General features: G+C 45.1%; 1 protein-coding gene across 3 annotated transcripts in view; it reads left to right on the plus strand.

Moving 5' to 3' along the window:
- Positions 1-14,783, plus strand: part of LOC141785986 (nck-associated protein 5-like) — a 106,083-nt gene that overhangs the window by 87,640 nt on the left and 3,660 nt on the right. For all 3 annotated transcript variants that reach the window (XM_074664660.1, XM_074664661.1, XM_074664662.1), the window contains 3 exons: positions 1,774-1,883; positions 1,963-2,086; positions 2,196-2,371. In XM_074664660.1, coding sequence (XP_074520761.1) covers positions 1,774-1,883; positions 1,963-2,086; positions 2,196-2,371 — 410 coding nt within the window. The remainder of the gene's footprint in view (positions 1-1,773; positions 1,884-1,962; positions 2,087-2,195; positions 2,372-14,783) is intronic.

Here is a 14,783-nt window from a genome sequence, read left to right on the forward strand (position 1 = left end):
ACCTTTCAGAGGCGAACTAAAATACTGAGCGTCAGAGTTTTTTCATTTCCCTCCTGAGTGCTGAAGCGCTCTAGACAAGGGGAAGTGCTTCGCTTTATTAGGCCCCCTGATTAAAAGAAGAGGCCTGTTTGTTCAGCTAATTTTGAAGCTAATGCATCAACGCTGACATCTGATACTCAGCTGAGATGACAAAGGAGTCTGTGTCCTGGAAGAAACGCTAACACCATCCATGCCCCTAGGAAGAGTAACAAATGCAATTAGATGAGCGTGTCAACACCGCCATAAATCACAGAGCTCAGTGTGCCTCAGTGTTTAACGTGATGAGAGGTGTTGAGCTGGATGCGATCTGATGGCTAATTAAAGCTACAAAAACATCCCACGCTTTCATGCTTACAGGACATTAGCATCTTCTCTTGTTCGCTGCTCTCGCGGCAGATATTGAGTCATAACTTTCAGCTCTCGTTTGGCGTTCCTTGTCCAAATGTTGATTAAAAGAGCCTTAATTTATTCAGTGCATCTTTATCAAATCATCGAATCTTGCAGCCAATGTTATCTGTGAGGGTTGTGCATGACTCATGCAGGATCTGAAACCCAAACGGCTTTTCGGTGCATCAGTATTTCAGCCCTCGTAGGCAGACCAAACGCTTTGTATTGGAGCAAAACAGGGACCAAACTCGATCCAAGCTGGCTTTTGCTGACCCATATGGGTCTTGTAAGTCTTGGTCCCATCTTCAGCCCATCTGGACTCATCCATGTGGAGCCTCCATGGAAAATGAGGACAAACTGGAAGAGTGTTGCTTCCTGCTTGGGCCTCGGATTGGTGGGCAAGCTGATATGCATTCACAGAGTGCTTCAGAGGACTTGTTGCTAATCACTTTTCTTTATTTAGCGTGGTGGTTTTTGGGTATTTGCTCAGTTATCCAGGAATCCCATCACAAGGCCACTCTTGAGGGTGGTACTTGGCTGTTTACATCCACTTTGGGTGGTGTTTTGGAGTTAAATTAGTCATCTGTGGGTCTTGAGTGGGTTCTGACATTTGTTTCAATCCACTGATGATATTTTTGGCATAAGTAGTTAGTTGATGGTGGGAGTTAAAGCTCTTATAATGAAGCTCTAACCATTATTGGCTGAAGCTGTGGGTGGAGCCAGTCAGATGTCAACAAGGAATGTGATTGGCCGCTCCAAAATTTCCGCGTTTGAACCCGCTTTTAAACTTTTTCTCTTCCTGAATGCTGCATAAGTCTCATCCTTGTACATGTTTTTACTCTTTCACATCCTTTAGTTCAGCACGAAGCAGACAGCAGCCACTCCTGGCTCTCCATTTGCATCCTTATACCCGAAGAGGAGAAGCACAAAGCTCTCTTAATGCATATTTTTCAGCGGTTTGTTATTCTCATACAGCTGAATGTTAAAAAGAGACAATTAAACCAGCGTCTGCCTGAGGAGGCTGAGTGATAATACAGCTTTTTTTTAATCCTGGTCTGAAAGCTGTTCTGTTCAGGCTGCCAGGAGTCATGACTGGGAACAATGGCAGGCTGGACACCATTAATGTTTGATAGCTTGGATATTGTTGCAGCTGCTTTCATATAGGCTGGAAATGTGTGTGTAGGCAGCTGGACGGGTTTCGGCTGAATGCAGCTTCTGAAGGGATGATTGTCACTTTGGAAGAATTCAAATGATGTTTTCTTCTCTGGGCTGTCTGCATGCATCGAGGACTGACAGTTTCTGCTGTTTGCTGATGCTAATGTGCTGTAAAACTTTCTTTGCGTACAGATGCAATCAGGACAAAGAGGTTGAGTCTTGGTGCACCCCGTGGTAACATCATGACAGGGGAGAAAGAGAAGGAAACAGAGAGGAGAGTGAAGGACCATGACTTGGCTGGTGTAAGTTTAAGATAATCCAAAGTCAGTTAAAGGTTTTAAAGGTTTTTTAAAGTTTAACAGGAGTCTTTCTGTCAAACAGGAAAGAGTCCTGCAAGTGTGCACGTACTCGGGAAGCAGCAGCGACTCAGAGGCTGAACCTGAGGGAAGCAGTTTAGGCTCGCCTCAGAGGACGCTCGTCTACAGAGCCAAGAAGAGTCACTCAGGTCTATTTTTCAATTGCAGCCACTGAATGATCCACAGAGTTTATCTCAATCAAATCAGCACAGCAGCTTCTTCTTCCTGATTCTCTTTACTCCTCTCCTTCGTCCACAGTGGACCCCAACGAGGAGACCCTGAAGAGGAGCAGTGTTGAGAAGCCGCTGTCCATCATGGACTACTACCAGCACGACGTCTTCTCGCAGCTGGAGAAGGACAGCAGGAGGATTTCCCAGTACAACCTGCTGCACAAGGAGTCATCCCTGGACGGCAAAGCAGGAGACAGACTCAGCGTGAGTGTTACCACGGCTCATTGTTCCCAGCTGGTCGGCTGCACTCATAAAAGATGCTTTACAGGCGCGCTGCTGATTCTTATTAGGCAGTTTATTAGCCATTAGCAACCGTTTGTCTGCTCTTACTCAAACTTTAAGAAGTGCTGCAAATTGAATTCTGGAAGTTCTTCTTCCCTGATGCAAAATGTAAAGTTTTTGCAGGTTAGTCTCATTTAAACATTTAGGGAAGATGCATGAGGTGGGTCTCACAGTGGTACCTCTAGTTTAGATCAATTTACTTGTTTTATGGAGCCAATAAGAAGCACTTTAAGAGAGGGTAAAGAAAAGCTTACACTTTTAACAGTTTGTAGCACAATCTGCACAGAAATCTCAAAGTCTCTGCTTTTGAAATGTAAAACATGTTGGATCTGTTATAAACCCAGGCAGCTCCTGGTGTGGATGTATGAGACGAGGTAGCGACACACACTGTGACAGGGTTTGGGTATTATTCTTCTTCTCCTGGCGGCAAAGCCATGAAGATGAATAAATTGAATTTTTACCATCCTGTGTGACACACACTTCGGCAAGGAGACTTTCTGATGGTCAAAGCGCCTCCGATTTGACTTTAGAAATATTTCCCGAAGCAGGAACAAATTTGCCAAGCTTTCCCCTTTTTTTCCTCATGCGACGTTGGAATTGTTTGCAGATTTTCCCAGAAAAAGACGCCTAATTGCTTTCGATCGCCTCGCCCTCTGGTGTCAGCGGGTATTTGCCTACGAGTATTTAACGCTGCTGAATGACGAATGAGAATCAGAGACCATGAAATGGCCTCCAGCCCTGCAGGGCCACGGCTCTATGGGACGGCCAAACTCTCCCCTGGCTGACACAAAAATCCATATTTTGAAATAAAGGGATCTGACTCAACACAAGCTCAAATCACAATCCTGCATGAGACAGGAGAAAAAACTCAAATTATTCAGCGTGTTTTCACTCTTGGCCTTTGCTGTCCTCCTTGGGCTCGACATCAGGGATCAGATGTGGAATATTTGCGCAAGTTCACTCATGAATTAGATAAAAAATGCAGAAATTCTTGGAGATATTTTCCATTATCTTCATTTATGACTCATATTTGGAAAGTCGAGTGCTGCACCGTCTGACCTCCCCGGAGCTGAAGAGCATTTCAATCACGACGTCAGGAGGCAGGCTTCTTAGTCCAACAAAACAAAGATCGATCGGTTTTGCTTGAACAAGACGCAAAAATCTGGAGTGAGATTCATTTTCAATCCTGATCCCGAGTCCCAGCAGAGAGCGTCAGCGCTGTGCAGCCAAGCTGCAAGCATAACTCCATTAGCTGACATGCAAGAGACAACAACAGGGCTGTGTGTGTCTCATCCTCAGACCTGTCTGTCATTTAATTGGATGTGCTAGGCTTCGCTCCTGTGGGGAGTGGGTCGCTTGTAGCCCGAGCAGGGACATAAAAATGAGAGGTCGAGAGTTGAGCTCCCGAAACAATCTCGCATCATGTCCTGTCCTGTCAAATCAACCAACATTTACTCCAGCACTTGACTTACAACAGTTCTACTTGTTTATTTGACTTCCTTGAAAAAAGAAAACATTGATGCTGGATGCTTCAAATGTCTGTCCCACAAAGAAACACAGACACACATCTGCCAAGATTCATACTGTGAAATAAAAATCTTTCAGTGCTTTTTCCAGAGGACAGTAGCAAAAGGGTTATTCAGAGATACTTTTAGAGTTTTTAAAAGAAGGAGTAGGAGGACGAGAAGAAGAAGAAGAAGAAGAAGAGGGTCTGTCAAATTAACCTCAGACCTGAGGAACACTTCATAAAATGGTCAAGAATCTCCTGCGGGTAAATGCTTCAGTGCATAACTCTGGAATACTTTGAACTTTCAATATCTGGAGTTTTTTTCTAATTTGCTGCATGTTATATGAGAGTATGACAGTTTAAAATGAAGAAATAAAGAAAGACAGAATAGGATTTTAGAGGTTAAGTAAAGGAGGAAACACTGCAATCAAACACGAGGAGCATATTTTATAGGAAAGACTTAGAGTTTAAAGATTAATAAACATATGTAAATTTTTGAGCATTGTTTCTTATTTTGTAAGTACAAATAAGGATGCTAAAAGCATCACCGGAATCTCCAGCATCCACCAGAGATCTCTCTCTTACCTGTCACACACACCACCTGAGGGTTGTTGCTGCTCCTTGTCTGGGGACAAAACTGAAAGATCAAAGTGTGGGAGAAGGGATTCAGTAAATAAGGCTTGATGCATTGATTTACAAAGGATATCACACAGGACACGTTCTATAACCGCACAATAAATATATGCACTATTTTACACGCTGCACAACGCACACACTTCCATATTTACAATAAAAACTTAGCATATTACTTCGTTCGAAAAAAGTTTATTACACATCGTCAACGATGACTTTCTATAGACTGTATAAAACACGGACGTAGTCTCCCCGACATCACCCGTCTGTTTTTGAAACAGTAAATGAAGCATATCGGCTATCGAGGCTATATTGGTAGCGGCAAGGGCTTCGCGTACAGCTATAGGACGCCTGTCGGTCATGTGACCCTGAGCTGTGCCTCTGATTGTGCGAGCTTGCGAATCTTAATATCCTCTGAACGGCCAAGTTAGAGAAAAATTCACCCGATAGTAACATTAGCAACTCAGACCAGAGATGTTTTTTGAACCAGGCTGTTAAAATGTTAATTTCTGCTTTGACAACAGCTTTTTTTGGCACTGGAGAAACAGCAGATTTTAGCACTTCTGTGTTGTCTCATATTCTAAGACCGGAGGTTGCCGCTTGTAAATTTCGCACATAATTTACAAATACAACCGGGTACACTGTTCTAAAAAAGTCACCACATAATGCAAACCTTAACTAACATGTAAAATTGAGCAAATGGAGTAAAAACTAGATGGAGAGAGCTTCATTCATCCTGAAGTTCATCCCGTCTAATGTTACCTCTTTTCACATGTAGTTGCTCCTTCAGATGCTCCTTCAGTCTCAAACCATGTAGAAATATCAGTGGAGGTTTTATAACCCGGGAGGATCTTCTTTTTGCCATTTTTAGGAGAACTCAGCTCGAGCTTCCTTAAATGCCTGAGTAAAATTACCGTAAAAACCACATATCGACTGAAAGAGCACAGTCTCAGCTTTCATAAACCGTTGGAATTTTTCTGATTGTGCAAACCGTGTTGGAATAATACTCCTCAAATCTGCGCTCTCAAATCACTTGACTAACAACTGTTCTACTTGTTTACTTGACTTCCTTAAAAAAAAAAAAATCCTTGATGCTGGATGCTTTAAATGTCTTTCCCCCAAAGAAACACAGATACACATCTGCCTAGACTCATACTGTAAAATCAACACCCTGCTGACTCTCTCTGACTGTTTGAATGTGAAGTAAGTGCATGAATCAATGCCTTGTCAAGCTCTTTCAGTGCTTTGAACCTCATGTTCATCACATTAACTTTATCTCAACTGTTCTCCAGAGGAAATTAGCAAAAGGGTAATTTAGAGATACTGTAAGAGTTTTTAAAAGGAGGAGGAGGGAGTCTGTCAAATTAACCTCAGACCTCAAGAACACTTTAATTAATTAAGAAAAAAAAGTCAGGAAGAGGTTCAAGTGGAACTATTTGTTGAAAGAGCGCACAACTCCACATGCTTCAATCTCACTTACCGTCTCCTGCCACACCTGCTCTACAAACTGTTACGACCCAGTCTAGGGGTGCTGGGAAATAACATAAAGTGACCTCTCCTGTCTCACCACCAGAGCGTCTCAACACAGAAACGAAGAAACAGAATCAAGTTTGCAGTCTTAACCCAATGTTTTATTCTTTCAAAAGGTTTTTTTTTCCTTTAGGTTACCTCAGGGAGGAACAGCAAACGAACAAAGAAACAAACAAAAATCACTCTGGTAAATCAAAAACTTACTTAACACTAGAGTTTAAAAAAAAAAAACATACAAACCCTGGGACTGACTCCCTGAACATAAAACAGGAGAAAAATTCCCCCCTTCCCACGCTGTTCTCCCCTACTACCGGGACTGCAATTGTATTCTTCAACACCGAACAAAGTCAGATTTATACTGACAGCACACACACATACAGATTGGCAACGTCCTAACGCAGCTCAGACGAATGGCGGTGGTGAGGCAGAAGGGCCAGCGTCCGAACTACCGGAACCCCCTTTGAAAACCCCGTCATTCGAGTCCGGCCAATCGCTGCCCGCCATGTGACGTCCTCCAACCAGAAGCCGGTGCGTCCCCACACCCCTCAGCCAATCATAGGTCACACCTGCAGGAGAGCGGCAAGTAGAACTACAGAGAGACAGAGGACAGAGAGAGAACAAACAAAACAGCGCTTCCCCATCCGCGCTACAAACATATGACTGACAGTCATAACACCCCCCTACCTAAGATCAAACATTTCTTCCCCTAAAAGAAATGATTGATCAACTACGAGTCCACTCTCGACAAAGCGTCCGCAACCACATTCTCAACCCCTTTAATGTGACGGACCTCGATGTTAAAATCCTGCAGCAACAGGGACCAGCGCATGAGACGCTGGTTGCTGTTGCACATCCGAGATAAAAACACAAGAGGATTGTGATCCGAAAACACAACAACCGGCTCGGAACTGGACCCAACATAGACTTCAAAATGCTGTAAAGACCACAGCAACGCAAGGGCCTCCTTTTCAATGGTGCTGTAGTTAACTTGATGTCTGTTAAATTTCTTCGAGAAATAGCAGACAGGGTGGTCGATGCCACACTCATCCTCCTGTAAGAGGACAGCGCCCGCGCCAGTAGCGCTGGCATCCACCTCCACTTTAAAAGGACGCTCAAAATCAGGCGCAGTGAGCACCGGGGCACTGCACAGAAGGGCCTTAGCGGACTCAAATGACTCCTGACAGTCAGGAGTCCACACGAACGAAACACTCGGACTTAACAGACTGGTGAGCGGCGACACAACACTGGCAAAGTTTTTGCAAAACCCACGGTAATAACCGCACATACCCAAAAATCTGCGGAGTTGACGCCGGGTCTTCGGCTCTGGAACGTCAAGAATGGCCTGAACTTTAGCCGTCAGAGGTCTCACCTGACCCTGACCGACCTGCTTACCTAGATAGGTGACAACAGCTTTACCGAACTCACACTTGGCCAGATTCAGAGTTAGAGAGGCCGCCATCAGACGGCTGAAAACTTCTCTCAGCGTTTCCACATGCTCAGACCAAGAGGATGAAAAACACACAATGTCATCTAGGTAAGCTTCACAGTTTTTGACACCACACAGGACAACACTCATAAGCCTCTGAAAAGTGGCAGGGGCATTCCTCAACCCAAAAGGCATCACCGTGTACTGCAGGAAATGATCCGGTGTGACAAAAGCAGAGATCTCAGATGCACGGGATGTTAAGGGAACCTGCCAGTACCCTTTTAGGAGATCCAGCTTGGTAACATACTTCGCTGAACCTACTCTATCCACACAATCATCCATACGTGGAAGAGGAAAAGAGTCAGGCTTCGTCACAGCATTCACTTTACGGAAATCCGTACAAAACCGGGGAGTTCGGTCAGATTTGGGGACCAACAAACACGGAGAACTCCAAGGACTGGAACTGGGAACAGCTAACCCATTTTCAAGAAGGTACTGAACCTCCCTCTGCATGGCAGCACGCTTCGCGGGGTTAACTCGGTACGCGTGTTGCTTAATAGGCTTGTGATCGTCCACATCCACATCATGCTGCAGCACTGTCGTCTGGGTGGGCTTATCATTAAAGAGAGCAGCATGAGAACGAATTAACTCACAGACATCACTTTTCATGGGCTCAGACAAATAAGACAAATTTTCATCAAGATTGCACAGAATTTTCGAATTGTCCAAGCGCGCACACGGAACAGTCACAGAGGGCTCTCTCAGCTCATCCTCCTCTGGACTGGACGAGAGAGAAACCACAGGCGCGACCGGAGACGCGCTCTGCACAGCGCTCTCTGGCAGCACATCAGCTTCCGGTCGTTCAACATATCTTTTCAACATGTTGACATGACACACACGAGACTTTTTTCGTCTATCTGGAGTTCTGACGACGTAATCAGTGTCGCTAAGTTTGCGCTCCACCTCATAGGGACCACTGAATTTGGCCTCGAGGCTGGAACCAACAACAGGTAACAAAATTAACACACGATCACCAGTGGCGAAAGAACGGCTGGTAGCCTTCTTGTCAAAATGCGCCTTCATCTTAGACTGTGCAGCGCAGAGAGATGTACGAGCCAACTCACAAGCTTTGTGTAACCTCTCCCTAAACGTGCTGACATAATCCAGGACGTTATGCGCGGGACTGCGCTCGTCCGCCAGCCAGCTCTCCTGGAGCAAACGCAGGGGACCGCGGACAGTGTGTCCAAACACTAATTCCGCTGGACTGAAACCAAGAGACTCCTGAGTAGTTTCACGAATAGCAAACAGTAAAAGTGGCAAACCCTCATCCCACTCCCTGTTTGATTCCACACAAAATTTACGAAGCATGGCCTTCAAAGTTTGATGAAAGCGCTCCAACGCGCCCTGGCTTTCAGGATGGAACGCGCTGGACACCTGATGCTTCACGGACAACATTGACATCACCTGAGCAAAAATCTTCGACATGAAGTTCGAACCCTGATCGGTTTGGATGCGTCTGGGCAAACCGAAAATGGAAAAGAACTTGATTAAAGCCTTCACCACAGATTTCGCTTTTATTGTGCGCAAAGGAACAGCCTCGGGAAAACGAGTGGCAGCGCACATCATGGTGAGGACATACTGGTTACCAGACTTCGTTTTTGGTAAAGGACCAACACAATCTAAAATCACATGCTCAAATGGTTCGCCGATAACTGGAATAGGATGTAAAGGGGCAGGCGGAATAACCTGGTTAGGTTTCCCTGCTACCTGGCAAACATGGCAAGAGCGGCAATATTTTACCACATCAGACTTCAGACCTGGCCAGAAGAAGTACTTTAGAACTCTGTTGTACGTCTTTTTAACACCCAAATGGCCAGACAAGTTGTGATCATGGGCCAGACTCAACACTTGGACACGAAAATCCTTTGGCACAACAACCTGTGTTACTGTGTCACACTCCATACCAGACAATGGAATCCATCTACGCATTAACACATCATCAACAAAAAGGTATGTACCACACTGTGAACTGTCTTCGTTCCTAGATGCAGCAGAAAAACAAGCATCTAGAGTTGAATCATTCCTCTGAGCCTGGATGAGTTGCTTTTTATCCAGCGCCAAACACAAATCCGTTACATCAGGCAACACATGAACAGTTACAGGCGTACATTTCTCATCATAAGAGGGCTTGTCAGAGTCAACAGGCGCATTCAAAAACGAATCGGAAAGATCCGGCAAATCACCAAGCTTACGAGCCTGGGCACGCGTAACGACACACGCAGGAAAAACAGGCTGTAATTCGAGCGCGATTGCGGGGTTTGAAAAGCCTTCATCCGCGGAAGGACTCTCCGTTACCTCGGGAAAGGTGGGAAACACTTTAGCACCAGCCAAATCATTGCCGAGAATTAAGTCGACACCAGCAACGGGGAGCTGATCCCTCACACCCACACGCACAGGACCAGACACGAGAGAGGACGAAAGATGAACAGTGTGAAGCGGAATGCGCAACACGTTCATCTCAATTCCCCACGCCAACAAATCAGTACCACAGTACGAGTCATCAGAAAATGACACAACTCCACGACGAGCAATAGAATGTTTTGCGCCGGAATCTCTCAAAATAGTGATCGGAACTCTGTCCGCCTCATTGCCACTCAGAGAGAAAAAACCCTGAGAAATGAAAGGCTTGAACTCATCATCAACCTTAGCACATTCATCCCTCATTTCAGGTTGTAGAGATTTGCACTGAATCAAGCCTACAGTAGAGGGCTTTTTAACCTTAACTTGGTCTTTTTGCTTCAAGACAGGACAAGCAGCAATGAGGTGGCCAGATTCATGGCAATAAAAACACTCACGCTTTTCAGCTGCGACTGAATCTTTACGCCGGGAGAAATTTGGCGACCTATTCTTCCTTTCGGCAGACATAGGTGACTCGCGGGACGCGGAAGACAAAAACACATTTTTGTGAGTTAAAGCAAACTCATCCGCCAAGACAGCGGCATCCGAAAGAGACGCAACTTTTTGTTCATTAATATAAACAACGATGCGCTCGGGCAAACACTTTTTAAATTCCTCCAAAAGGACGAGCTCGCGCAATTGTGCAAAATCACTCACCTTAGATGCTTGACACCATTTATCAAAAAGAACCCCTTTCTCGCGTGCAAACTCCACGTAAGTCTGATTGGCACTTTTCTGACAATTTCTAAATTTCTGTCGATAAGCCTCCGGCACAAGCTCATATGCACGGAGCACAGTGGCTTTCACAGTGTCATAATTAAGACTCTGGTCAATAGTAAGGCTGGCACAAACCTCCTGAGCTTTACCAACTAATTTACACTGCAGCAACAAAGACCACACCTCCCTGGGCCAATTCAAAGTGGCTGCAATGCGTTCGAACGCACTGAAATATGAATCCACCTCCGACTCCCGGAAAGGCGGCACCAGTGCAATATGCCTACTCACATCAAAAGTGTCACGGGAATGGTGCGAATCCTGCAGAGTGGATGCTTGGGTGGACACACTAGGCTGACGCTCCAGCTCTAAAGTTCTTAGCCTTAAATGCATAGCCTGTACCTCTAACTCCCGGTTACGTAACTCCGTTTCCCGTATCTTGAGAGTCAGCTGAAGCTCCTCCGTTGACGCACCGTGCGTAACGGGAGGATTCGTGGGAGGTGTGACAGACGGCGCCTTACGTGGCATCTCCACGTCAGCTTTAACAGCAGCTCCTTCCAGAGGAGAAAACTCAGGAAGCAAACCACTTTCCCGTAGTTTATCAATAATTAACTGACGGATTTCAGCTTTCCTTGCATTTAGCGGTACATGTACCTCATACCAATCCGCCACAAGAATCAAATCCACCTTTCGGCATTTTTCGAGCTCCTGTAAAGAGGGACTTTCAGCAAAGCCCTTTACATCGAACACCATTGTGCCAGTTCTTTATTTAACAAAAGTGCCAGCCAGAAATACACAGAGAGACAAAACAATCGACAAATACTCACCGGAAAAATCACGTTAAATCGGACGAGCCCCCAATTTATGTTACGACCCAGTCTAGGGGTGCTGGGAAATAACATAAAGTGACCTCTCCTGTCTCACCACCAGAGCGTCTCAACACAGAAACGAAGAAACAGAATCAAGTTTGCAGTCTTAACCCAATGTTTTATTCTTTCAAAAGGTTTTTTTTTCCTTTAGGTTACCTCAGGGAGGAACAGCAAACGAACAAAGAAACAAACAAAAATCACTCTGGTAAATCAAAAACTTACTTAACACTAGAGTTTAAAAAAAAAAAACATACAAACCCTGGGACTGACTCCCTGAACATAAAACAGGAGAAAAATTCCCCCCTTCCCACGCTGTTCTCCCCTACTACCGGGACTGCAATTGTATTCTTCAACACCGAACAAAGTCAGATTTATACTGACAGCACACACACATACAGATTGGCAACGTCCTAACGCAGCTCAGACGAATGGCGGTGGTGAGGCAGAAGGGCCAGCGTCCGAACTACCGGAACCCCCTTTGAAAACCCCGTCATTCGAGTCCGGCCAATCGCTGCCCGCCATGTGACGTCCTCCAACCAGAAGCCGGTGCGTCCCCACACCCCTCAGCCAATCATAGGTCACACCTGCAGGAGAGCGGCAAGTAGAACTACAGAGAGACAGAGGACAGAGAGAGAACAAACAAAACAGCGCTTCCCCATCCGCGCTACAAACATATGACTGACAGTCATAACAAAACTTCAGCGTCAAGTAACTTAGAAACGCCCCTTACCTTGAGTTGTCTTCGTCTCTGTGTCCTCGCCATCCCGTCCGAGAGACCGAAGAGTACAACGGGCGGTAGGTGTCACTCAAACACGGTTCACTTCGAAGCCCAACGGCATAAAAACGTCTTCTTCATCTTCCTCTTCCTCCTCGAAACGCTCCACAACGCATTAATAACGCGTATTGTTGCTTAATGAAGCAACAATATGCGTTATTAATTGTCTAGCTCGTGTGTCCCGTTAAGCTAGTTAGCTCAACTGGACGCACCAGCTGCCGTTCCCGATGACGTCACAGGGGCTACGTCTCCTGATTCGTTCTGGAAACGTAACTGTCGTTCTTTACCGTAAAGTGTGGATTTTAACGTTATTTAGCATCAAAATAATGAAATTATAACCAAGTTATTATTAATACATGCATATAAAATAAGAATATACAGGGATATGACTTGAAAGATGTAAATATTTGGGATTATACAACATAAACATAAAAAGAGTGTCTAAATTGGTTTAAAAAAAAACTAGAAAATATGTTGTTGTTGTTTTTTTTAAATGAATAAGCAGAACTGATAATTATTTGGAATTAAAATAATAGGTTTTTAACTTAATATGGAAGATAATACCATATAACAGTTATATTATTGTATATTAACAAAGTTTCAATCACTCTATATGAGTTCTCTGACTGTACAGGAGACTCTCTAAATGAAAGTAGTCTTACTCACTCCCTCAGCTTTAATTCAGAGCCAAAGTTGGTATTGATTTGGTCAATAACCTCCCTTTTGAACTGTGAACCAGCCGTAATGATGGATGGCTGCTGTTGAACCCATTTACCCTACATTATTCCTCCTAAAAAAGACGATCCATCTGCGTGTCATCACCTCCTCACCCCCCCCCCTCTCAGTACACGTCTGTACCTGAGCTACCGCTCCATCCTTTTTGTCTCCCCTTGACACAGGGAGCTTTTGACTCTGTAGACGTTGTCATTGGCGGCACTTTTGGGGAAGTTTGGTGGCTGGTAGCGGGCCCCTGTGTCAGAGCCCGGTGATTTAAGCGCCTTTAATAACCTTTCACAAACACTCAGGAGAGTGATGTAAAGCTCAGCGGCTCCCATCAGAGCCCTCACAGCCCGCGCTGGCCTCCCATTCATCATCCTGACAGCACCTGACAGTCCTGCTAACGGCGAACCTCCACCCCCTTTCTGCCTCTATCCTCTCCTTCCTCTGAGTCTCTCTTTCTCCCACGCGTCTCTCTCTGTCTTCCTTTCAGTTTTGCCTCTCTCTATTTAGCTCCGGCTCCTTTTGGTTGACTTTTGTTCTAAACTGTTTTCTCTTGTCCTTCCTTTAATTCCCTTCTCAAACTTTTCCTCATTCCTTCCTTTCTCCATTGTTCCACCAAGCAGCTTCAGGAAAAACAACTTGTGCTAAGAAGTCACATCGCTAAAGTTGGAGGGATTCCTGAGGTCTATGTGACCCGCGTCCCAAAAACCTGGCGGTCAGAGAAATCAGCATGCACAGCGTCTCCCTGAGCGTGGAACAGCTTGTTTCCTTGAGCAATGATTACATGGCGAGGGGACATTCCAGCTGACATGTAATTTGAAATGAGGCCGCTGGATAACCAAAACTATATCAGCGTACAAATGAATATCAACTGCAGGAATATGTGCTCCTCTTGACTCGCTGTCAGGGTGATATCATTGCTCGCAAGCACGATACGGGACTCGGGGGAGCAGAGATGCAGAGGCTGGTATCACATTGTTCCTGGAATAATCACACATATTCTGACATGAGAAGAATATTTCTCATTGTTCGGCAAGCCTTTTTAACTGAAAAACTTTGCTTGGATAACGAATAGTTTCCAATCAGTTTAATTCCTTTATTACATACACCTCTAAAGCATTTTTTCTTTACGTCAGACAAGAGAAATAAACAGAACATCAGGGAAAAAGAAGGTGAAATATGTCTCGATCAGCTTTTGTTGTGAGCAGCTCGACTCAATTCCAGTTTAGACATCCTATTACAGACGTGTGATGCAGAACCAATTGCCGATTTAGCCCCTCGTGTTCTGAAGTGGGAAGCTCTCGTCGTGGCGTCCGCCTGCAGTTCCAGTTATACGTAAAGCCATCATTTTGGCTGAAACCCACAGGTGGTACAGAGACCTTCAGCGGGGGAGGTTCGATCGGCTGGTAATTGTGTTCCTCCAAAATCAAATCCAATCAGCGATAAGACAGTCGTTCACCCTCTCTCGTCTTGTTTCTGTCCGGAAACAGATGTATAGTCCGAACTCCGCAGCCTGTCTCATCACAGATACCATCACGAGGTGTTTCCAGAGGCCATGAGACGACAATTTTCACACCTGACTGTAATAAGAAATAAAGCGAGGGATGTTGGAAGCAGCAGGATGGAGGTGTCTGAATAAAACTCTAATCTGAATTCAACACCTGTGCGTCATTTAAGCTCATTTAAACATTATATTGTCACCT

Source organism: Halichoeres trimaculatus, unplaced genomic scaffold (genome assembly GCF_033239565.1).
Source record: "Halichoeres trimaculatus isolate MK-OKI-2021-1 unplaced genomic scaffold, fHalTri1.1 fHalTri1_scaffold_24, whole genome shotgun sequence".
In the NCBI taxonomy this organism is placed as follows: domain Eukaryota; kingdom Metazoa; phylum Chordata; class Actinopteri; order Labriformes; family Labridae; genus Halichoeres; species Halichoeres trimaculatus.